This window comes from Pristiophorus japonicus, chromosome 7 (genome assembly GCF_044704955.1).
Source record: "Pristiophorus japonicus isolate sPriJap1 chromosome 7, sPriJap1.hap1, whole genome shotgun sequence".
Taxonomy (NCBI): Eukaryota; Metazoa; Chordata; class Chondrichthyes; family Pristiophoridae; genus Pristiophorus; species Pristiophorus japonicus.
Window position 1 is genome coordinate 149,792,743 of NC_091983.1, and position 26,308 is coordinate 149,819,050.

The 26,308-nt window shown below is 44.7% G+C and overlaps 1 protein-coding gene across 1 annotated transcript in view; it reads left to right on the forward strand.

Moving 5' to 3' along the window:
* LOC139266641 (PC3-like endoprotease variant B) overlaps positions 1-26,308 on the forward strand; it is a gene marked incomplete at its 3' end in the record, with an annotated part of 827,273 nt that overhangs the window by 17,877 nt on the left and 783,088 nt on the right. Inside the window, exon 3 of the mRNA XM_070884230.1 lies at positions 12,459-12,541. Within this exon, the coding sequence (XP_070740331.1) occupies positions 12,459-12,541 (83 nt within the window). The remainder of the gene's footprint in view (positions 1-12,458; positions 12,542-26,308) is intronic.

Genomic DNA, 26,308 nt, shown 5'->3' on the forward strand with positions numbered 1-26,308 from the left:
TCCACTGGTCAGGGAGACTAGAACTAGGGGGCACAGCCTCAAAATACGGGGGAGCCAATTTAAAACCGAGTTGAGAAGGAATTTCTTCTCCCAGAGGGTTGTGAATCTGTGGAATTCTCTGCCCAAGGAAGCAGTTGAGGCTAGCTCATTGAATGTATTCAAGTCACAGATAGATAGATTTTTAACCAATAAGGGAATTAAGGGTTATGGGGAGCGGGCGGGTAAGTGGAGCTGAGTCCACGGCCAGATCAGCCATGATCTTGTTGAATGGCGGAGCAGGCTCGAGGGGCTAGATGGCCTACTCCTGTTTCTAATTCTTATGTTCTTATATTCAGAGTTGGTTCCCCAGTGCTGCAAGAGAGGGCAAGATGACAGCACTAAATTCCAAGTAGCAAAACATCCAAGCAAATTATTATGGTTTTGATATTTTTTCGAGCATTTAAATGTATCTCATTCAGTTACAAAAAGGACTGATTCCATTGTTCTTCTATATTGCAAATACAATGTCATAAATAATTGTTGCATCTCTGTGCATGAGCAAGTGGGCATTTAAACACCACTCCATGTAAAACTGCAGGTTTCTCATCTCTCATCAGCTAAAATGATTGGCTTTCATGGACAAAGTTACTAAATAGAATCCAAAATGCAACACAATTTTTCACAGTCACAAACAGGAAAAATCATCCTGCTTTTAGCAATGGTAAAGAAAAGGGTTGGGTTTTCGGTTGGAGGCTTCTTGGGGCACTAATGGTACATTTTGTGCCGGGAAATGGTTTGCGTTGGCATCCACAAATTTCAGTAGCTGGGCCCTGAGTGTGGAGCAGAGCTCTAAGGGTGGCGTTCCACACCTCTCTTAGGGCGCTTGGGCGGCTGAACAACTGAAAATCCTTTGCTAGAGTCGGCTTTAGAACGTCCTAAGAGAGGCCTCCTTGCAAAAGAAATTGGGACACAAAACACAGAAAACATTTCCAATACATTACTGACCCCAAATAAAGCTAATTTGCACAAAGAAAACAAAAAAAAATCACTCTTGCCTCATGCAGTCATTCCTTCCCTAACTGCTGCCTCCTTAAGTACAGGTGCTCCTAAGGGATTGTGGGATCCCTTGGGACTTCAGGGATGAGCCCTCTGGTGGCTACACAAGATATTTACAGGTTTACATATATAACAACACTCCTTCACCCCCCCCCCGCTCCCCCCAAAGTCAATCGTGTAACTATTTACAAGGTGAGTTGATCTGGGGCCTTTTGTTCCCTGGTTAGTCGTCTCGGTGCAAATGCTGGTTTTGGTGAATCGTTTGGGCCCTCGCTGGGCTGCTGTGCAGCTGGCCTTGCTGGGCTGCCTGGTGTGGTGAGTCCTACTGGGCTGCTGCGGATGATGGGTTCTGCTTCGTGGTCAACCGTGGTGTCGGTTGCCACTAGTGTCAAAGAAGGTAGGGTCCAATGTGGGTTGCTCTGGATAGTCCGTGAACCTGAGTTTGATTTGATTCAAGTGTTTCTGGTGAATGAGTCCATTTGAAAGTTTGACCCGAAACACCCTACACCCCTCTTTGGCCACAACCGTGCCGGGAAGCCACTTGGGACCTTGTCCATAGTTTAACACAAATACAGGATCATTGATTTCAATTTCACGTGACACATTTGCGCTATCTTGATATGTACTTTGTTGAAGCCGCCTGCTCTCTACCTGTTCATGTAGATCAGGGTGGACTAACGAGAGCCTTTTCTTAAGTGCCCTTTTCATGAGCAGTTCAGTGGGTGGAATCCCAGTGAGCGAGTCGGGTCACGTGTGGTAGCTAAGCAGGACTCGGGATAGGTGAGTCTGCAGTGAGCCTTCAGTTACCCTCTTCAAGCTCTGCTTGATGGTTTGCATTGCTCTCTCTGCTTGACCATTGGCTGCTGGTTTGAACGGGGCAGATGTAACATGTTTGATCCCATTTTGGGTCATGAACTCTTTGAACTCGGCACTTGTGAAACATGGCCCGCTGACGCTCGCAAGAACATCAGGCAGGCCGTGCATGGCAAACATGGCCCACAGGCTTTCGGTGGTGGCAGCAGACGTGCTTGCTGACATTATCTCACATTCAATCCATTTGGAGTATGCATCTACAACCACTAGGAACATTTTATCCAAAAACGGGCCTGCATAGTCAATATCGACCCTGGACCCTGGTTTGGAGGGCCAAGACCATAGACTTAGTGGCGCCTCCCTGGATGCATTGCTTAACTGCGAGCATGTGTTACATTTGTGCACACAGGACTCTAAGTCCGCAATGATACCGGGCCACCGCACGTGGGATCTGGCTATCGTTTTCATCATTACAATGCCTGGGTGAGTACTGTGGAGATCACTGATGAAAGTGTCCCTGCCCTTATTGGGGATTACTACCTGATTACCCCACAGAAGGCAGTCTGCCTGTATAGACGTTTCATCTTTGCGTCGCTCTTACGGCATTATCTCTTCCTGCATTTCTAATGGGACACTGGACCAGCTCCCGTGAAGCGCACAATTTTTTAACAGGGACAGTAAGGGGTCCTGGCTTGTCCAGTTTCTAATCTGTCGGGCTGTGATGGGTGATTGCTCACTCTTGAATGCTTCCATTACCATGACTAAATCTGTGGGCTGTGCCATTTCCACCCCCGTGGTGGTCAGCCTACTGAGAGCATCGGCACAGTTTTCTGTGCCTGGCCTGTGGCTGATGGCGTAGTTGTATGCGGACAACGTGAGCGCCCATCTCTGGATGCGGGCTGATGCATTCGTATTGATCCCCTTATTTTTGGGAAAAAAAGGATATCGGTGGCTTATGGTCAGTTTCCAATTAAAATTTGAGCCCAAACAGATATTGATGCATTTTCTTTACCCCATAAACACACACTAACGCTTCTTTTTCAATCATGCTGTAGGTTCTCTCATCCTTAGACAGACTTCTGGATGCATAAGCAACCGGTTGCAGTTTCCCAGATTCATTAGCTTGTTGCAATACACACCTGACGCCATATGATGATGCATCACATGCTAGTACCAAACGCTTACATGGATCATACAAGCAATTTGTTTGAGCATAACAATTTTCTAACTTTTACAAAGGCATTTTCTTGGCTTTTACCCCATACCCATTTTTCTCCTTTACGCAGTAAGGCATGCATTGGTTCTAACAGTGTGCTGAGACCCGGTAAGAAGTTATCAAAGTAATTTAGGATTCCTAGAAACAACCGCAGCTCCGTCACGTTCTGTGGCCTCGGTGCGTTCTCGAATGCCTTTGTCTTCGAATAGGTGGGCCTGATGCCATCCACCGCGATTCTTCTCCCCAGGAACTCCACTTCAGACGCCAGGAAACTGCATTTCGTGCATTTTAACCTGAGCCCCACGCAGTTGAGTCGACTAAGAACCTCCTCCAGGTTCTGCAGATGCTCGACTGTGTCCCGACCTGTAACCAAGGTGTCGTCCTGGAAGACCACCGTGCGCGGGACCGACTTCAGTAAGCTTTCCATGTTTCTCTGGAATATCGCCGCGGCTGATCGAATCCCAAACGGGCATCTGTTGTAAAGGAAGGGACCTTTGTGCGTGTTGATGCAGGTGAGGCCCTTCGATGATTCCTCCAGCTCCTGCGTCAAATAGGTCGAGGTCAATTCCAGCTTCGTGAACGTCTTTCCTCCGCCAGCATCGCAAAAAGGTCGTCTGCCTTTGGTAGTGGGTATTGATCCTGCAGGAAGAAACGATTGATAGTTACTTTGTAATCGCCACAGATTCTGATGGTGCCGTCTCCCTTGAGGACTGGGACAATAGGACTGGCCCACTCACTGAACTCGATCGGCGAAATGATGCCCTCTCGTTGCAGCCGGTCCAGCTCTATCTCCACCCTCTCTCTCATCATATACAGTACTGCTCTCGCCTGTGATGGATGGGTCGTGCCCCCGGAATTAGGTGGATCTACACTTTTGCTCGTTGGAATTTCCCGATGTCTGGTTCGAACAGCGAGGGGAATTTGTTTAAGACCTGGGCACACGAAGTGCCGTCGATGGGCGAGAGCGCTCGGACGTCGTCCCCGTTCCAGTCTATCTTTCCCAGCCAGTTCCTGCCGAGCAGCGTGGGACCATCCCCCGTGCCACCCAGAGTGGTAGCTTGTGCACTGCTTCATCGTAGGAGACTTTTACAGTAGCACTGCCGATTACAGGAATCAATTCCTTTGTGTAAGTTCTCAGTTTAGTGCGAATGGGAGTCAGGATTGGCCTTGAGGCCTCGCTGCACCACAATTTATCGAAAGTCTTTTTGATCATAATGGACTGGCTCGAGCCTGTGTCCAGCTCCATTGACACGGGAGTCCATTTAATTCAACCTTCAGCATTATCGGGAGACACTTTGTGGTAAATGTGTGCACCCCATATACCTCTGCCTCCTCGGTCTGAGACTCTGGTTCGTTGTGATCTGCCGTGGATCTGTCCTCCTCTGCAACGTGGTGGTTTTCAGGATTAACAGGGTTTGTAGCTCACCTGAACATACATTGGAGGTGTTCCATTGTTCCACAGCCCTTGCAAACGTATCCTGTGAAGCGGCATGAATGGAAACGATGATCACCCCCCACTGCGCCAAAAAGGTGTTAATGGCCTTGCAATCATCACCCTTGATGGTGGATTCTGAGACATCTGCGGACGTGCGGCTGCAGGCATGTGGGGCCAGCCCTGTATGTTGCGATTTCAAAACATCACTTTTTTCACAGTACTTGTAACAGCACTCGTGTGCTAAGAGATTTGCTTAGTATTATCACTGGTGGCAATGAATGCCTGGGCTATCGCTATGGCTTTACGCAAGGTTGGGGTCTCTACAATCAAAAGTTTGCGAAGTATCACTTCATGGCCAATGCCAAGTACGAAGAAGTCCCTGAGCATGTGCTCCAAATGTCCTTCAAATTTGCAATGTCCTGCAAGGCATCTCAGTTGGTGCAGACGTGAGGAGAATCGCCCTTCGTTTGGCACTTCTCCTTCCAACTCGTTGACCACGAAGTATTGGTCGAGTCGCTTCATGAAGGTTTCCCAATCATCTCCCTCCAAAAATTTCTCCAGGATGCTCACTGTTCTCTGCATCATTGGGTTCATCATCTGTCTCTTGTCGCCAGTTGTTAAGTATGAATCAAGAGTCTGACTAGATATACTGTGAGCTCAAAGTAAAGTGTGACCGTAGTCTTTTATTGCAGGTCTCCAGAATGCCTCTCCAGCCTGTGAGGTCTCCTTAAGTACAGGTGCTCCCAAGGGATTGTGGGATCCCTTGGGACTCTAGGGGATGAGTCCTCTGGTGGCTACACAAGGTATTTACAGGTTTACATATATAACAGGGCAGTGACTTCCAGCGTCTGGCCATGTGCAGTTAAACACGGAAATCCAGAAGTTGCTGTCCGATTTGCCCTGCTTCTCTACAAACTTCGCTACACCGGTACCTCGTTGCATTACTCACCAATAAAACACATGAATGGTACTTACCCACTAGATACCTACTAAACATGCTAGAAAAAGTTTGGGCTTGTCCATTCAAGTGTAAATGATTTTTTAATGGCATGATGGGCTGGCATTTCGAGGAGTTTGCGACCATTTTTCCACTTGGGTGAAGCGCTAAAACAAGTTTTTTGGCGCTAAATGAAGCAAACAAAATTGGTTTTGTGGCGGCGCTAAAACTTTGCACCCGCCCGATGTTTTGAGCGTTTGGACGATGTCAATCATCGTGCAATGCTGCGCTAGCGCCCCGGGTGGAATTTTCTTGCACATCAACCGATTTAGCATCTGCCCGGGAACCCACCAGCAAAAAGTAGTCTCAGCTGGACCCGTGGCGCATCCAGCACTAATGGCTTCATCTTGAAAACCGAGGATAGATAAGTTTACTGCTGTGTTGTAAGGATATAAAATTGTTGAAGTTAATAAAAATTAGAACATTACTACAGTACTGATCTTTTTTTCTGTAACTCAAAACTTGAGCATTTGGAAGGAATAGATAATGTCACTTTTTACCTTGCTTTAGTGACGAATGATATGTTGTTACATTTTCTGTTCTGAGCAAACCTTTTCTTGTGTTTATGGATCATCCTGTCAAACAGATTTTGCTCACTTCATTGGCATTACTGGGCTATTTTCTTCTCTTCAAAGCCAATAATGGCTCACCACTGTCCTGTCTGAGATCAGCAAACTTCACGCAGGCAAGTGGGTTAAGCCTGAGACCTTTATGATCTGCAGAGCCGTTTTGTAATGTTCCATTTTCTTCATCTAGTGAAAGTGAGTGGAGGGTTAGGGAAAGGTATGGCCAGGTGCAGCCTGTTCTCACTCATCAAGCATACGTGTGCAATTTCTAGAAGGTTCACTCAACCAGCTGTCATTGTCTTGGGACATTAGCCAATTATATAGTGGCCATTGCTGTCTTGACTAATTCAGTATCGAAAAGGATTTGGAGAAGAAGGCTGCGTTTATCATAGCGAAGTTAATAGTTTATAGTTTACAATTGTCAGTTTATAGTTTGTTGTAAAGGACATTTAAGGACATTTTAAAAGATGGGATTATACGATGTCAGCCATTATATCTGGCTGCTATATTTACACAGCATCAAGCTGCAAGAAGGCTTATTGATCATTTTGAACGTAATCAAAGAGGTCGCAGACGTATGGGGTGGAAGCCTTACCCCCAACGAGTTTACAGGGAACAGCGCTCATACCTGCAGCTCTCTGAGGCACAGTGCGTTCAAAGGCTGCGCTTCTGCAAAGAAGTGCTGACAAAGATATGCCAGCTCATAAATGCAGACCTATGGCCTCGTCAACAGGGTGCACTGCCCGTCAGGGTGACAGTGACTGTGGCACTTGCCTTCAAAGCCTCCGGCTCCTTTCAGGCATCAGCGGGGGACATATGCTCCATCTCGCAGCATGCTACACAGCGCTGCATTCGTCAGGATGAACTTCATAAACTTTCCAATGACCAAGGAGGCCCAGAATGAGAGGGCTGCAGGTTTTGGACGATTTATTGGCTTCAAGGTTCTGGGTGCCATTGACCGTATGCACATTTCCCTGCGAGCACCTTTACACAATCCAGAGGTTTACTGAAATGGAAAGGGATTCCACTCCATGAACGTTCAGATCGTCTGCGATCATACTCAGCGCATCATTGCAGTAAATGCCCAATATCCAGAGTGCACCCATGATGCTTTCATCTTGCACCAGAGCACTGTCTAGGCCTGTTGCAGCATCAACCACAAGGCCAGAGCTGGATGCTCGGGGACAAAGATTACGGCCTTACCACCTGGCTCATGACCCCCCTCTGGAACCCTGCCACAGAAACCGAGCATCGCTATAATGAGAGCTGCAGCCACATGCAACATCATTGAATGGACAATTGGGGTGCTCAATCAGTGCTCCCGGTGCCTGGACCACTCTGGAGGCTGCCTGCAATACTCCCCTCAGCAGGTCTCGGAGTTCATTGTGGTGTGCTGCATTCTGCACAACTTAGCCATCATGAACGGACAGGAATTGCCAATGGGAATTGCAGAACCACCTAAGGAGGAGCCTGACGAGGAACCCATGCCACCACCACCCCCACCACAGGGGAGACGGCGTGGAAATGTTGCCGCTGCAAAAGCCTTGTGTTAGCAGCTGATAATTGAATGATTTGCTTGAAGAGTAAACCGTTTGACCATTGCTGGCCACTCCATCCCACCATGTTGACTATTTCCCTCTTATTCTGCAAATGAGACACTATACAGGAATGGTTAAGGTAAACAATAGATTTTCTCCAAAATGTAAACTTTTCCAACTTTGTAAATGTTCAATAAACATTGAAAACTTTAAAAACTTTCATAAAATAACAACAGGAACAACAACAAGAGCAGCAACACAACAACCCCTACCCAACGTCTTTTAGCACCGGGTGCTCTTCCCCCCCCCCCCCCCCCCCCACTTACCCTTACCCCTAGCCCCCTCCCTCGCCTGCACTCCCTTCCCAAAGTGGCACCAGTTCGTGCAACAAGGCGGCCAGAGTACTACTGTATTAGGGGGAGAGACAATGGAGATGCCATGTGTGGATCAACTGGAGAAGCTCGGAGTATGGAAGGCCCGGTTTCTGACTGGCAAGCCTCTTGCTCGGCGTCGTCAGTCACGGATCTGGGTGTGACACTGGGAACTGCAGTGTCACTACTGGAGGCCATCAGTAGCACGTGTGCATTGACAGCCCCACAGGTTTTACGCCATGCATGGACAATCTGCAAACCTACCTCCGTAACGGTCACAGTGAGTGTCGTGCTCGCGGGAATCCTACCCAGGACCTCGAGGAGCTGTCAGGTGAGCTGGGCACTCTCCCTCGACAGTGACACCATGTCCAGTAGACTGGGTCTTTACTCGTTGGAGTTCAGAAGGATGAGGGGTGATCTTATAGAAACATTTAAAATAATGAAAGGGATAGACAAGATAGAGGCAGAGAGGTTGTTTCCACTGGTCGGGGAGACTAGAACTAGGGGGCACAGCCTCAAAATACGGGGGAGCCAATTTAAAACCGAGTTGAGAAGGAATTTCTTCTCCCAGAGGGTTGTGAATCTGTGGAATTCTCTGCCCAAGGAAGCAGTTGAGGCTATTGAATGTATTCAAGTCACAGATAGATAGATTTTTAACCAATAAGGGAATTAAGGGTTACGGGGAGCGGGCGGGTAAGTGGAGCTGAGTCCATGGCCAGATCAGCCGTGATCTTGTTCAATGGCGGAGCAGGCTCGAGGGGCTAGATGGCCTACTTCTGTTCCTAATTCTTATGTTCTTGTGTTCTTATGTCTGCCTCCTGTCAGCAGACCGGCTTTGCCGACACCCTCCGGAGAGACGGGATTTGACCCCAGAACTGCATTGCTGCACGCCACTACTTGTCCCAAGAGCCTCGGATATGTCAAAGCCAGAGAATGCACACGCACACGCATTTATACCATGCTGTGTGAATGTAATACAGTCCTTTGTTTAATTGCCTTGGAAGATGCACGTGGTTCATCAGGGGACATCGACGTGCGGAAATATCTTATGAGATCTCAGAAAGCAATCTTAATGATGTGTAAAGATCATTCATGGAAAATAGTGTGCCAAACTAAACCTACCTATGTGTCCTGCATTTTAGGAGGCAACCTAAGGAGCGCTGAGACCCAGCAACAGCATCAGAACAAATAGGACGTTAGATTTATAATTTCAGTAATGAAGGAGTGCATGATTGAAAATGGTACTCACTCTGACGGCCCTCGTGAGATCGTTACATTTTTTTCTACACCGGTCCGCAGTTCTTGCTACAGTTCTGAAGAAAGAGACCTCCTCTGCAATCTCCCCCTTGATTTTTTAAAATATTGCTAGGAGGGGTCTACTTCCACGCTTCCTACATAGGTCTCCACAACAGTAACCAATGCCTCGCTTGCCTCCATAGTGAACCTCCTGGCCCGTTGCCTATCTTCCTCGATGTCTCTGTGCTGTTCCATGGTCGAAATCAAAACTGAAATGGCTGATTCAACCTCGGGTGTATGTGCATGTGCACGGGTGCCTGCATTAGCATTTGCAATCGGACAGCTGACCAGAAACGCGGGAGGAAGAAAAAAAAATTGCGCATGCGCAGAAAGGCCAATGTTTTTTTCCATGGCGGAACTTTGGGCTCCGGCACACAAAATCTGTTGTGTAATGCTAGAGCAAATGCTAACGCTCGTTGCCATTTGGCGAAAGTTGCACACTCTAGCGCTAATACTAACCCGGCATTAAACTATATATTTCTCCGCGATTTGCGCCCAAAAACGGGCAAAATTGCAAAAACCCGAAAATCCAGCCTGATGAGTCTTAACTAATACCAAACAACCTCTCTGGCACTGAAAATTTAATTTTACAATGGTGGAATCTAATTCCTTCAGATTTTAATTAAATTTAATTGTTGAAGATTTAAAACAAAAGTAAAATAAAAATTATTTTTAAACTTTCTCTCTCTCTCTCTCTCTCTCTCTCTCTCTCTCTCTCTCTCTCTCTCCCATATTTCTTTCCCATAATCTAACATACACTTTAAAGTCTGCGTGAATCAGTAAAGATTCTTCAATCCGATTGGATGCTTGTCCTGGTCTCTCAGGTCCCAGATTCCCGTATAGGGCGCCGTGCTGAAATGGCTCTCTAATTACTGTAAGTTGTCGCACAATAGCCCATTAAAAGTCTTTGAGCAGCTGTAAGCATAATGAACAGCGAGTGCAGTTTGTTTGCTGGCGACCACAAATTAGGGCCATTATGTAAATTATTTTAACTTTACTTCGCTTTCCTATTTGTTTACTTCTGTCCCATCAAGGAACTTGGAATTCCATTTCTTCTTCTGACCATCTTCATTAACCTAGCATTACATTAACCTATCATTTCTCTTTTCAGATAATGACCAACCCACAGTGTATTTCTTGCATTTTCTGTTTTTATCGGCTTTCTTTTTACCACTATAATATTTTTATTTAATTGAATAAGATGGGGATGATATTTCATATTTCTAAGTTTATAAGACAATGGGCTAGAATTTCCCCAGCCTAACACATGATTTTTTTCGCATTAAAAGTGCTTTTTTGTTCTTAAAATGAATTGGTCAAAATTCCCCAAACCTTAAGAATGGCATTTTGAAAATATCAACAAAAAGCGGATCGCCAATGTGCAACGCGAAAAAAATCGCGAAAAAAAACCACACCACATAAGTTTGGCCATTCGGTGAACCCGTTTTTTGAAAAAAAAATGCATGAGAAAAGCAGGCATTGCAGCCTCAAACGTCAGTAAGTAGGAAGACCTGCAAAAAAGGTAAGTTAAAGTTTTTATTTTTTAATTCTTTTGCAGCAATTACTTAGTTAAGGGTCTTGTAAATGTTTTGTGATTTTTGTTTTTTGTCATTTTTGTTTCTGTTTTCTCCCCTCCCAGGGGGCCTATATTTTTTGCCTTGATAGGCCTCGGGCTAAAGTTGGCGACATCGCGGTTTTTAACGCGAATTGTTGTGGAATGCTGTTTTTTAAGAACAGGCATATTATGTGGCCAAATTTATCCCCTTAAAAAATGGCGACATTTTTATTTTATTTATTCACTATTTTGTCGTTATTTATCAAATAACGATAGGCTGGGGAATTTCTAGCCCAAATGAGTCTGTCATATTGTGGTGCTAAATATTTACGGTGTTGTAGAGTTGAGGAATATATGATTCTCCAGGTAATTAATTTAAAACAGTAAAGAAGAGCTTCTAAAAGCTTCCTGTGAAAACAAAGGCCAATAAATCACTTCATGGAGAAGTCTTGCACAAGCAGATAATTCTGTTCTAGGTTTCAGCAACAACAACCTGCATTTATATAATGCCTTTAATGTGGGAAAATGTCCCAAGGCACTTAACAGGCGCTTAATCATACAAAAATTGACATTGAGCCAAAGAAGAAGATATTAGGAGGTGTGATTAAAAGCTTGTCAAACTGTTTTGTTTTAAGGATGGTCTTAAAGGAGGACAGAGAGGTGCAGAGACATGATGTTTAGGGAGGGAATTCCGATACTTAGGGCCTAGATGGCTGAAGGCATGGCCAGCAATGGTGCAGCAAAGGGAGTGGGGAATGTGTAAGAGGCCAGATTTGGTGGAATGTAGAGTTCTTAGAGAATTGTAGGGCTGGAGCGGGTTACAAGACAGAGAAGAACAAGGCCATTGAGGATGAGAAAATTAAATTGGAGGCATTGGTGGACCGGGAGCCAGTGAGCACAGGAGTGAAGAGTGAATGGGACTTTGTGTGGATACAGGCAGCTGAGTTTTGGATGAGCGCAATTTTACCGAGTATTGAAAATGAGAGGTCGGTGCCAGGAGAGCACTGCAACAGTTGAGTCTGGAGGTAACAAAAGCAAGAATGAGGGTTTCAGCAGAAGATTGGCTGAGGCAGGTGTAATGAAGGATATTATTACAGAGATGGAAGTAGGCGATCTTTGAGATGGAAAATGAGGTTAGAAGCTCTGCTCGAGGTCAAATTGGACACCGACATTGTGAACAGCCTGAGACAATGGTGGGGACGGGGATGGGATCGGTAATCAGGGAACAGAGTTTGCAGTGGGGCTGGGGGTGCTTTGGGGGAGGGAATGGGAGGCGGTGGTGGTGAGGGCGCTGAAAACAATGGTTTTCATCTTCAGAATGCTTAATTGAGAATAGGATGGTAGAATAATAGTGAAAGGTTGGGGTAGAGGTTAGAGGGGGCAAGTTAGCCGAGAGGGGAGAAATGAAAGGAAGCATGACTGGGCAACAGGAAGGGAAGGAGACAGGAGAGAAGGGCCCAAGAGGGGTAAAATGAAGAAAAAGAAAAATGGAGATAGAAGTAATGGGCTCAGGTCTGGAGCACAGCAAAAATGTGCATGTGAATGGACAATATTTACTGTGATTTTTACAATTATTGAACCACTGTATCTTTCATTACCAATATAGAGTCATAAAAGTTGTTTAATTCCTTTTCAGGACTTATGTGCCAGTTTTGATCTTCGTAGAGCTCATGGAATATCCCACAACCGTGCAGTTTTCAACAGATTTGAATTGTATCGGTATGTTTTCCTATTGCTGAATATCTATTGCATGAATCATAAAATCTGAGGTTGAATGACATTAAAATATTGTATATACGATCAGAATTTCCAAAGTTTTATCTTGCTTATAATGAAACTTCCATTATCTGTGCCTGAATTATCTGCTTTCCTCAATATCTGGCAGAGTTTTCATGGGAAAAAGCCTCTTATGAGACATTGCCTCACTGCACAGTCAGTAACCTCAACTTTAACATAAATCAGCCTCATAAACCAAGAAAGATTAAATTCAATTTATATTATTTGTACTGTATTTGTGTTTATTCCTGCAGTGGGGTATTGTACGACCTTGTGTGTTAAGTCAGATTACAGGGACTGCTGAATTTCCACCTTTTTTTTATTATCCACTGTGGATCATGCATAATGGAGGTTTCACTGCAATATTGTCGATAGCAAGTACCTAATAGTGAGTTGAGAAAATGTAACCTGGTCTTCGACTACACACGAAATTGGCGCTGAATTTTCTCAATGTCCGTTGCGGCCACGTTGCACCAGAAAGTTAAGCCAATCACCAGCAGAGGGAGTTTCATGCAAATATCTTGGGTGGGTTAATTTACATATGAAATTATGTAACTTCTGCCATAATTACATTCTAACAGTTCACTGAGCAGCTTATGCCCCAGGGAACTTCAGTGCAAATTCAACACAGCCTTTGTAAGTCTTCCTTAGAGCACTTTGGGAGAGAAAGGGTAGGCTGCCAAGATTCTTTCCTCGACCGCTTTGCATTTTATCCACTCGGGAATCTCCAACCATCATCTGATGTCCCTCTTGCCAGAACCATGACAGTCGCAGGCCAGCTGTGCCCTTGGGGTAATATGACAGGGCAACATCTTGCCAAAGCGACTGAATTTTGCACAGGAAGACCTTCAAATCCTCGACAAAGAGGTGGAAGACAGGATGGACAGATTCCTGGGTGTCCCAGGCAACAAGCCAACCTGGAGGCTCAGCCTTGCTGTGTTGAGGATGGTGATCCTGGCACTCTCTGCCAACATTTACTGCCATGCTGCCTTATTCCCTCCTCTGCCATTCACTGCTGTTCCACCTCCTCCATAAGGATGACATATGACCACGAACAATGCCATAACTTCTCCAAAGGATGGGACGAACTTGAATCTAGCCTGGAGGCAGCGAAGGTTGAACTGGTTCCCACTGGTTCGATAGTTTAGTTCCACTCCAGCGGGGAGCTTGTTGAGAGTGAGATGAAGCATTGCAGCAAGGAAGATTAAGAAGAGCATTGGTGCGATGATGCAGTCCTGCTTGACCCCGGTCCGGATGTGGATTGGGTCTGTGGTGGATCCATTGGTCAGGATCTTTCTGACCAAAGATAACCTAAAGATGTTGATGGGGAACTCAACCATGGTGGAGCCGTTGATGGCCAGAAGGAGATGACTGGGTTTTGTTTTGCTTGAGATGGCTCTTACTGAGCATTTATGTGGTGCAAATACTACCTGCCACTTGTTAGCATCAAGGCTGGATGTTGTCCAAGTCCTACTGTAGGATGCCATGGGCTGCTTGATTATCAGAGTACTTGGAATCATCAGTGAACTTATGTTCAAGGGAAGTTCACCGATGAAGCAGCTGAAGATGATTGGGCAAAGGGCACTTTCCTGAGTAACTTCTTCAGCAAGTGATTGAGAAGCACCATTGGATGTTTAACTCATTTCCTCCTACTGTACCTATTTTCTCCAGACAATGGGCCCAAATTTCAACAGCCGCCTAGAGCAGCATAGTTATGGGTGGTACGCCGACTTTTTGGGGCAAAAAACACGCTAAAAATGTACCTGTTAAGTTGGCCGCTCCCTCGTCGTCCGGATCTATCAACGTGGTGCTGCAGAACCTGCAGGAGCCGGAGGGCCGGGGGGCGGGACTTAGGCCCAGTGCCTTGTGGAATGCCGGCAGGGGGTCGCATGTCTGTTTGAGCGTGCACGCATGTGCAATGGGCGTTTCAGCGTGTGCTCATGAGCAATGCAACAGGAAGCTTGGCGATCGGCCAATTAAAGGGAGAGCATCCTCAGTATCATTGGTAATGGACCATATATAAAGGTAAGGGTTAAATATTGATTTTTGTGTGGCTGAGGGAGTGGAAAGGAGTGCTGTATTGGTGGAAGAAAGGTGAGAAGTGTGATTTTTGAACATTACCTGAGTGTAAGTCCAATACACGAACGGCGCAAGAGCGTGTAACACGAACAAAGAATTTCTTCCATGAGGAAGTGGAGAAACTAGTGACTGTCATTGAGGAGAAATGGCTGGAGCTGGATATCAGCAAGAGTGGTCCATCAAAAGTTTAATCCAAGAAAATGAGAAGAAGATGGAACATAGTTGCAGAGGAATACTCTGCAGGGGTCAATACTGCAATATCTGGAAGCCAGTGCAAGAAGAAATGGCAGGACATTGGTCAAGTAGTGAGTATATAAGTAATATCTTCATCTTTAAATTGAATTGTAATTGAAAATGTGACATAGAAACATAGAAAATAGGTGCAGGAGTAGGCCGTTCGGTCCTTCGAGCCTGCACCACCATTCAATATGATCATGGCTGATCATACAACTTCAGTACCCCATTCCTGCTTTCTCTCCATACCCCTTGATCCCTTTAGCCGTAAGGATCACATCTAACTCCCTCTTGAATATATCTAATGATCTGGCCTCAACAACTTTCTGTGGTAGAGAATTCCACAGGTTCACAATTCTGAGTGAAGAAGTTTCTCCTCATCTCAGTCCTAAATGGCTTACCCCTTATCCTTAGACTGTGACCTCTAGTTCTGGACTTCCCCAACATTGGAAACATTCTTCCTGCATCTAACCTGTCCAATCCTGTCAGCATTTTATATGTTTCAATGAGATCCCCTCCTCATTCTTCAAAACTCCAGTGAATAAAGGCCCAGTTGATCCAGTCCCTCCCCATGTATCAGTCCCGCCATCCCGGGAATCAGTCTGGTGAACCTTCGCTGCACTCCCTTAATAGCAAGAACGTCTTTCCTCAGATTAGGAGACCAAAACTGAACACAATATTCCAGGTGAGGCCTCACCAAGGCCATGTACAACTGCATTAAGACCTCCCTGCTCCTATACTCAAATCCCCTAGCTATGAAGGCCAACATGCCATTTGCCGCCTTCATAACCTGCTGTATCTGCATGCCAACTTTCAATGACTGATGACCCATGACACCCAGGTCTCGTTGCACCTCCCCTTTTCCTAATCTGCTGCCAGTCAGATAATATTCTGCTTTCAGATTTTTGCCACCAAAGTGGATAACCTCACCTTTATCCACATTATATTGCCATGCATTTGCCCACTCACCTAACCTGTCCAAATCACCCTGCAACATCTTAGCATCCTCCTCACAGCTCACACCACCATCCAGCTTAGTGTCATCTGCAAACTTGGAGATATTACACACAATTCCTTCATCTAAATCATTGTAAATAGCTGGGGTCCCAGCACTGAGCCCTGCAGTACCCCACTAGTCACAGCCTGCCATTCTGAGAAGGACCCGTTTATCCCTACTCTCTGCTTCCTGTCTGCCAACCAGTTCTCTATCGTCGTCAATACATTACCCCCAATACCATGTGCTTTAATTTTGCACACCAATCTCTTGTCTGGGACCTTGTCAAAAGCCTTTTGTAAATCCAAATACACCACATCCACTGGTTCTCCCTTGTCCACTCTACTAGTTACATCTTCAAAAAATTCTAGAAGATTTGTCAAGCATGATTTCCCTTTCATAAATCCATGCTGACTTGGACCGATCCTGTCACTGCTTTCCAAATGCGCTGCTATTTCATCTTTAATAATTGATTCCAACATTTTCCCCACTACTGATGTCAGGCTAACCAGTCTATAATTCCCCATTTTCTCTCTCCCTCCTTTTTTAAAAAGTGGTGTCACATTAGCTACCCTCCAGTCCATAGGAACTGATCTAGAGTCGATAGACTGTTGGAAAATCATCACCAATGCATCCACTATTTCTAGGGCCACTTCCTTAGTCTGCATCCCAGCATACTTATCAGGCCCTGGGGATTTATCGGCCTTCAATCCCATCAATTTCTCTAACACAATTTCCTGACTAATAAGGATTTCCTTCAGTTCCTCCTTCTTGCTAGACCCTCGGTCCCCTAGTATTTCCAGTAGATTATTTGCGTCTTCCTTCATGAAGACAGAACCAAAGTATTTGTTCAATTGGTCTGCCATTTTTTTGTTCCCCATTATAAATTCACCTAATTCTGACTGCAAGGGACCTACGTTTGTCTTCACTAATCTTTTTCTCTTCACATATCGATAGAAGCTTTTGCAGTCAATTTTTATGTTCCCAGTAAGCTTCCTCTCATACTCTATTTTCCCCCTCCGAATTAAACCCTTTGTTCTCCTCTGCTGAAATCTAAATTTCTCCCAGTCCTCAGGTTTGCTTCTGGCCAATTTATATGCCTCTTTGTTGGATTTAACACTATCCCGAGTTTTCCTTGTTAGCCATGGTTGAGCCACCTTCCCCGTTTTGTTTTTACTCCAGACAGGGATGTACAATTGTTAAAGTTCATCCATGTGATCTTTAAATGTTTGCCATTGCCTGTCCACCATCAACCCTTTAAGTAGCACTCGCCAGTCTATTCTAGCCAATTCACGTCTCATACCATCGAACTTACCTTTCCCTAGTCTCTGAATTAACTCCATCTTAATAAAGAATTCTACCATATTATGATCACTTTTCCCCAAGGGGCCTCGAACAACAAGATTGCTAATTAATCCTCTCTCTCATTACACATCACCCAATCTAGGATGGCCAGCTCTCTATTTGGTTCCTTGACGTATTCATCTAGAAAACCATCCCTTATACACTCCAGGAAATCCTCTTCCACCGTATTGCTACCAGTTTGGTTAGCCCAATCTATATGCAGATTAAAGTCACCCTTGATAACTGCTGTACCTTTATTGCACGCATCCCTAATTTCCTGTTTGATGCCATCCCTAACCTCACTACTCCTGTTTGATGGTCTGTACACAACTCCCACTAGTGTTTTCTGCCCTTTGATGTTCTGCAGCTCTACCCATATAGATTCCACATCATCCAAGCTTAATGCGTTTATCTCCTCTTTAACCAGCAATGCTATCCCACCTCCTTTTCCTTTCTGTCCATCCTTCCTGAATGTTGAATACCCCTGGATGTTAAGTTCCCAGCCTTGGTCACCTTGGAGCCATGTCTCCGTAATCCCAATTACATCATATCCGTTCACAGCTATCTGTGCAGTTAATTCATCCACCTTATTATGAATGCTCCTTGCATTGAGACACAGAGCCTTCAGGCATGTTTTTTTAACACTCTTTGTCCTTTTAGAATTATGTTGTAATGTGGCCCTTTTTGATTTTTGCCTTTGCTTTCTCTGCCCACCACTTTTCCTTATCTCCTTTCTACCTTTTGCTTCTGCCCGCATTTTATTTCCCTCTGTCTCCTTGCATAATTCCCATCCCCCTGCCATATTAGTTTAAACTCTCCCCAACAGCACGAGCAAACACTCCCCCTAGGACATCGGTTCCGGTCCTGCCCAGGTGCAGAATATCCAGTTTGTACTGGTCCCACCTCCCCCAGTCCCAGGAATTTGAATCCCTCCCTCTTGCACCATTTCTCAAGCCGCGTATTCATCTTAACTATCCTGCTATTTCTACTCTGACTAGCACGTGGCACTGGTATCAATCCTGAGATTACTACCTTTCGAGATCCTACTTTTTAATTTAACTCCTAACTCCCTAAATTCAGCTTGTAGGACCTCATCCCATTTTTTTACCTATATGCATCACGACAACTGGCTGTTCACCCTCCTCCTCCAAAATGTCCTGCAGCCGCTCCGAGACATCCTTGACCCTTGCACCAGGGAGACAACATACCATCCTGGAGTCTTGATTGTGGCCGTAGAAGCGCCTATCTATTCCCCTTACAATAGAATCCCTTACCACTATAGCTCTCCCACTCTTTTTCCTGCCTTCCTGTGCAGCAGAGCTAACCATGGTGCCATGAACTTGGCTGCTGCTGCCTTCCCTTGATGCGTCATCTCCCCCAACAGTACCCAAAACGTTATATCTGTTTTGGCGGGAGATGACTGCAGGGGACCCCTGCACTACCTTCCTTCCACTGCTCTGCCTGATGGTCATCCATTCTCCATCTGCTTGTGTAACCTTTACCTGTGGTGTGACCAACTCACTAAACATGCTATTCACGACATCCTCAGCATCTCGGATGCTCCAGAGTGAGTCCATGCACAGCTCCAGTGCTGCAATGTGGTCTGTCAGGAGCTGCAGCTGGACACACTTCCTGCACACATAGTAGTCAAGAACACTGGAAGCGTCCCTGACTTCCCACATAGCACAGGAGGAGCATGACATGGGTCTGGGCTCTCCTGCCATGACTTAACCCTTAAATTAACTTAATTTGGCAACAATGTCAAAGATTACCTACTGATAAGAAAAGAAAAAGAAAAAGATTAAATACTCAGCAATTCACCAGCCAATCACTTACCCGTTTGGCTGTAATGTCACACTTCAATTTCTTATTGCTTCTTTGTTTACTCTTGTCCCTGCACCAGCTAGTTGCTCCCGACTGCTGCTCCGACTGCCCGAACTCCTGGCCTTTTATAGGCCTCGATCCTTGAACTTTGAGAGCAGAGAAGATTAAGGGGAGATTTTTTTTTAGATTTGTTCTGGGATGTGGGCATCGCTGGCAACAGCAGGATTTATTGCCCATCCCTAATTGTCCTTGAGAATGTGGTGGTAAGCCGTCTTCTTGAACCGCTGCAGTCCGTGTGGTGAAGGTACTTCCAAAGTGCTGTTAGGGAGGAAATTCCAGGATTTTGACTCGGCGGTGATGAAGGAACGGCAATACATTTCCAAGTCCGGATGGTGTGTAACTTGGATGAGAACTTGCAGGTGATGGTGCTCCCATCCGCTTGCTGCCCTTGTTCTTCTAGTTGGTAGAGGTCGCGGGTTTGGGAGGTGCTGCCGAAGAAGCCGTGGCGAGTTGCTGCAGTGCATCTTATAGATGGTACACACCGTAGCCACGGTGTGCCGGTGATGGAGGGAGTGAATGTTGAAGGTGGTGGATGGGGTGCCAATCAAGCGGGCTGCTTTGTCCTGGATGGTCTCGAGTTTCTTGAGTGTTGTTGGAGCTGCACTCATCCAGGCAAGTGGAGAATATTCCATCACACTCCTGACTTGTGCCTTGTAGATGGTGGAAAGGCTTTGGGGAGTCAGGAGGTGAAACACTCACTGCAGAATACCCAGCCTCTGACCTGTTCGTGTTGCCACAGTATTTATGTGGCTGGTCCAGTTAAATTGCTGGTCAATGGTGACCCCCAGGATGTTGATGATGGGGGATTCGGTGATGGTAATGCCGTTGAATATAAAGAGGTGGTGGTTAGACTCTCTCGCTTGTCGAATAGAGGCATTCAAAATTATGAGGGCATTTGATAGAGTAACTAGGGAGAAACTGTTTCACTGGCAGCTGGATTGGTAACCAGAGGACACAGATTTAAGATAATTAGCAAACAAACGAGGGGTGAATTGAAGAGATTTTAAAAAATTCAATGTGTTGTTATGATCTGGAATGTACTGCCTGAAAGGGTGATAGAAGCAGATTCAATAGTAACTTCCAAAAGGAAATTAGATAAATACTTGAAATGGAAATGGCTGTAGGGCTATGGGGGAAGAGCGGGACTAATTGGATAGTTCTTTCAAACAGTCAGCATAGGCACGATGGATCAAATGGTCTCTTTCTGTGCTATATGATTCTACGAATTTAGGAACTCCGAGTGAAATATTTGTGAGAATTCCAGTTATTTGTGTGTTCTAAATTATGGTAGAATCTTTGCAAAAGCCCTCAGTGATGGATGTGATTCATACTTTGAACTTGCTAGAGTTTTAAAATAAGTCATGAGAAGACATTGGAACGAAACGTGTGATAATTTTTACTGTAAACATGGCAAAATGTGTAACCTCAGCAAAAATGAATCTACTTTACAGGAAGCAACAACTAAGGTCTCTGCATGACATTCTATTCACTTAACCGATAAGACACTTTTATATTTTAAAAACTGCATTGTTAGACATTACTGGTGATTGAACTACTTAACTACAAGACAAACATTATGACCAAAAACTTAACTTCAATTCTCGAAAAAAAGCCGAGACCAACTTATTTATTGTTCCTGACTGGAAAATGAATGATTAGGAGGAAGAAATGATCACAGATGTGCTTTGGAGTCGGGCCCCTGTGTGCTGGAGATGTATTACCTATCAGTTTTGGGAGGGTGGGGTGTTAGTGATGCTACATATAAATATGTTACATATGCTACATATAAATATGTGCTTTAAGGGGGTAATTAGCAGTAAATATGGTTAGGACCACAAGGGAAAAATTAGTACAGATGTGAAAAAGAATGAAGAATGGAGTGCTCACATTAATCTGCTAGTGTGGGTTCACCTAAAACTGAGAATGCATTATCTGAATCTGTTATAAATGGTTCATCATTGCTTTGCCTCTATGTAACTGCAATAATTTTCAGAATCCAACACTAAGTGAGCAGAAGCACATTTAAAATATGCATATCTCTAAAATGTTAATGATCTGTGGTTTTAGCTCCACTGATGGTTTTGTGGGTAATTGCACCACCAGATTTGGTGCTCAATCATATAAACCAAGGAGGTTCCAAGTTCAGCCTCTGGTCCATACTGAGTTAGCTGATCTGAGCTAAAGTAACATTGGTCCTGGGCTAGGAAAGGAAGAAAGACAATATTCCCACTCCTAATTGTGAGATTCATCATACATGTGTGGATATCGGGTTAGGAGAGGATTGGAGCATGCCAGGCAGCCTGCTGGTACTCAGTCAGCCAAGATCTAATTGAATGGTGGAACAGGCTCGAGGGGCTGAATGGCTACTCTTGTTCCTATGTACTTACCCTTTAGCTCCTAGTGCCTGTGTACATGTGGCTGATTTGCCAACCCTCTCCGGATTGTCCGGGAGTCTCCAGGAATGGAGGATTGATCTCCCAGGCACTACTGCCAGCAATTGGGAGGAAAGTACCCACTTGCAGTCTGCTCCAGTGTACTTTTATTGCTTTTAGAAAATAGTTTCTTTGAATGGGAACACTCCTTTTACTCAATTGTTTACAAAGGATATGGGACAATATTTAATGCATGTTGCATCTTGAAATGCTTGTGATAGAGCTGTCGGGTAGTTCCACAAGAAATTATTTTAATACATATGTTTTTCAGTTAATATGACTGTTCAAACATAGATCTTTAGAAGTTTAATGCTTCATTGGATATTTAGCATAATTTACACATTATTTTGAAGAGTTCTAGTTTCAAACCCCTTTGCAAATGAAGGATCGTAGTGAAGCTCCAAGATGAACAATGTAGATTTGAAAGGAGATGTTTTAATGGATCATTGGGGAAGTGGGTATGATGGGTCTCAAATGTCCTTGGTGCCCAAAGCCCCAAGAATCTTTCAGTATGTGCTCACTGAATGGCTAACAGTGGACAGGGATTTCTAATAAATATGATAGGCAGCTCAGGATATTCCAGACATGGAGAAACAGACTGCAAGGCTTTAGTCTTGGATGAAACACTTTGAGTTTAGCACGTGTGGCCTAACTATACAAAATAAATACAGGAACAGTTGCAAACTGCAGGCAAGTGTCACATGATCCAATGTTACATGATCCGGTGCCACATTGTCAAGCCTCTAGGAATACATCTAACCAGAGTTGCCAACCCTATACACAGCATTGAAATAAAAACAGTAAATGCTGGAATCACTTGTCAGTCAGCACCTGTAAAGAGAAAAGACAGGTTAAAGTAATATTTCAGGTGTGTATCCTTCAATAATAATTCTGAGAGCACCCTTGGACAGCGGCAAGACTGATTCCCACAAAGTGTTGCCTGTTTTGAAGGTCTGCACCTGAAATGTTTTCTGTTCTCTCCACAGATGCTGCCTGGCGTGCTGCAGGTTTGCAGTATTTTATGTTTTTGTTTCAGATTTTCAGTACATGCAGTATTTTACTTTTTATTTTCAATTTAACTGCGTATCTGCACTCTTCTAATTCTGCCCTCTTGAGCATCCTTGATTATAATCGCTCAACCATTGGTGGCTGTTTCTTCTGTTGCCTAGGCCACAAGCTCTGGAATGCCCTGCCTAAACCTCTCTGCCTTTCTACCTCTCTTTCTCCCATTAAGACGTTCCTTAAAACCTACCTCTTTGACCAAGCTTTTGGTCACCTGCCGTAATTTCTCCTTATGTGGCTCGGTGTCAAATTTTGTGTCTTGGACATTTTACTACGTTAAAGGTGCTATATAAATACAAGTTGTTGTTGTTGTATGTTTCATCTTCTTCCTCATACTCCCAGGCTTAATAATTCATCTGATCCAACTCCCAGATAATGTTATCATCATTCACTGTTCAAACAAAAATACTTAACGGAAGTGAACGGAAAGAAAATTCCATTTGACCGTTTATGTTTTTTTAGAAGGGATGGTTCCTCCTTTTATAAACATGCTGTAAATGTAGGTTAGGTCACTAGTGAGCAAGTCTGATGAGGTTATAGTTTTCTTCAGAGTAAATTTGATCAGTGTTTATAAAAAATGTTGCCATTCCTTTTACATCATAGAATTGCTGTTAAATGTGAACTGTTGCTCTTTTTCAGCTACAGTGCACCCAGCTGATGACCGTGTACCCTTTTACTCTGCAATCGTCACCACTAATCATCTACTAATGACTCGTAGTCACATAGCAAAAGCTATGTTAATAGACTATTCTTAACACATCCCGAATTAAATAAACAGTAACTCCATATGGTTAGCATAACAAACACTGGGACTAACACTTTAAAGGTTAAAAGGTGAGAAAGGGCAGATGTGCCATCTCACTTCAGTAGCACACACAGACTCTGAAGGATTTTCTTAATGAGATTTCAAACTGTCAACTGCCTAATAGATTTTGCTGTCACTTTTGAAAAGTTTACTGGGCTGGGTTTTGTAGGTTGCTGTACTTAAAAGTGAATGGCTATGGCTATGGGGAAACACCAATCATTTATCAAATATCTTATCTGATTGATTGCCTTTCTCTAACCAACATGATACCTTCCTTTACATTGGCCCTGAAGTAAAATATAAAAAAGTTATAATTTTTTTTTAAGTTGTTTTTTTTCCTGGTACACTCAGTAGGTTAGGATATGATGTTTAGAATCTTTGGGGGAGATTTTCATTGACTTTGTCGAGCATAAACAGGGTGTTGACGCCACAAAAGTCGTGTTCCCGCTCTGCAGCATCTGATACAGCGGACCACGCTAACCTCCTCATGGCTCTCAAATCTGGCACCAAGCTTATGATCTACAGGGCTGTAGTGATACCCGCCCTCCTGTATGGCTCAGAGACATGGACCATATACAGTAGACACCTCAAATCGCTGGAGAAGTACCACCAATGATGTCTCCGCAAGATCCTGCAAATCCACTGGGAGGACAGACACACCAACGTTAGCGTCCTCGACTAGGCCAACATCCTCAGCATCGAAACATTGACCACACTCGACCAGCTCCGTTGGGCAGGCCACATTGTCCCCATGCTGGACACGAGACTCCCAAAGTAAGCGCTGCACTCTGAACTTCTACACGACAGGCAATCCCCAGGTGGGCAGAGGAAACGTTTTAAGGACACCCTCAAGGTCTCCTTGATAAAGTGCAACATCCCCACCGACACCTGGGAATCCCTGGCCAAAAATCGCCCTAAGTGGAGGAAGAGCATCCAGGAGGTCGCTGAGCACCTCGAGTCTCGTCACAGAGAGCATGCAGAAAACAAGCGCAGGCAGCGGAAGGAGCGTGTGGCAAACCAGACATCCCATCTACCCTTTCCTTCAACCACTGTCTGTCCCACCTATGACAGAGACTGTAATTCCTTTATTGGACTGTACAGTCAGCTGAGAACTCACTTCGAGAGTGGAAGCAAGTCTTCCTCGATCTCAAGGGACTGCTGATGATATATGATATGATGTTCCACTCCTACTTGTCCAAATGCAGCCAGTGCATCACCAGCAATGTCTTCTCTTTCCAACCCCGTACAGTCATTTCAAGAGTCCCCAAAGATTTATCATTGGCCACTTCTTCTTCCTCATATACATACTGACATCACCCATATAGACAGGGTCAGCTTCCGTACATAGGCTGTTCCCATCCAGCTCGATCTTTCCTTGATTAAATGACCAACTGCCTGTTCAACATAAGTTACCAGATGAGACAAAATATTCCCCAAGTGAATGTCAGGAAGATCAAAGCCATTGTTTTGGCCTCCATCATAAACCTACCTTCCTTGCCACAAACTCCATCCTTCTCTATGGCCATGTGCTCAGGCTGAACCAGGCCATGCAAAACCTTGATCAGTTTGATGACTGCTAAGTTTAAACCCCACATCCTATTCATCACTAAGACTGCTTATTTCACCCATAACCCAAACTCAATTTACCTGCAGTGACTTTCTGTTCCCCAATCTATTGCATTTAAAACCCACATCCTTATCTTCAAATCCCTCCATGGCCTCTAACCACCATGTTTCTTCATCATCCTCCATCCTTATATCTCCTCCTTCACTTTTTGATCAAGCAAATCTAACCTTTTGTGCATCACAACCTCTCTTTACCCCATGATTGGTGGTGGGGTTTTCTACCACCTTGGCCTTATTCTCTGGAGCGCCCTCCCTAAATCCCTCCATCTTTCCACCCCTTCACCTTTAAAAGCTTTCTGAAACCTTAACTTTTCAACTAAGTTTTTAGTCATTTTTGTTCTCTTCAAACTCTTCCACCATGGCTTGATGTGCATTTCCATAGGATTACATAGGATGTACAGCACAGAAACAGGCCATTCGGCCCAACCAGTCCATACCGGCGTTTATGCTCCACTTGAGCATTCTCCCGTCTTTCCTCATCTAAATCTATCAGCATATCCTCTATTCCCTTCTTCCTCATATGCTTGTCACTTCAACCACTCCCTGTGGTAGCGAGTTCCACATTCTCACCGCTCTTTGGGTAAAGACGTTTCTTCTGAATTCCCTATTGGATTTCTTGGTGACTATCTTGTATTGATGGCCTCTAGTTATGCTTTTCCCCGCAAGTGGAAACGTTCTCTCTGTATCCACTCTATCAAAACTTTCATCATTTTAAAGACCTCTATTAGGTCACCTCAGCCTTAAAGACCTCAGCCTTCATTTTTCAAGAGAAAAGAGACGCAGCCTGTTCATCCTTTCCTTATATGTATACCCTCGCATTTTTGGTATCATCCTTGCAAATCCTCTCTGCATCCCCTCCAGTGCCATTACATTCTTCCTATAATATGGCAACCAGAACTTTATGCAGCACTCCAAGTGTGGTCTAATACGGGTGCAGCATAACTTCCCTACTTTTCAATTCTTTACCTCTAGAGACCTGAGATACTTCCTATATCTCATTTACTTTTTCACCCCCTCTGCAAACTTTAGGACATTTTGGGCTGGATTTTCAGCTTATCGTTGCCCTTGTTTTCACCCCGGAGGGGCAACAATGGCGGCAGTGAGCTCTTCGGGCGGGTGGCCAGCTTCCAACGCCCCACCACGATTTTCGGTAGCAGTTTCAGTGGGGTGGGGAGCATTACCGCCCAGAAGAGGCGAGCCAGTGTGCAACGCCCCTGATTGCAACACCAGCTCAATTTTTGGCTCCAGCC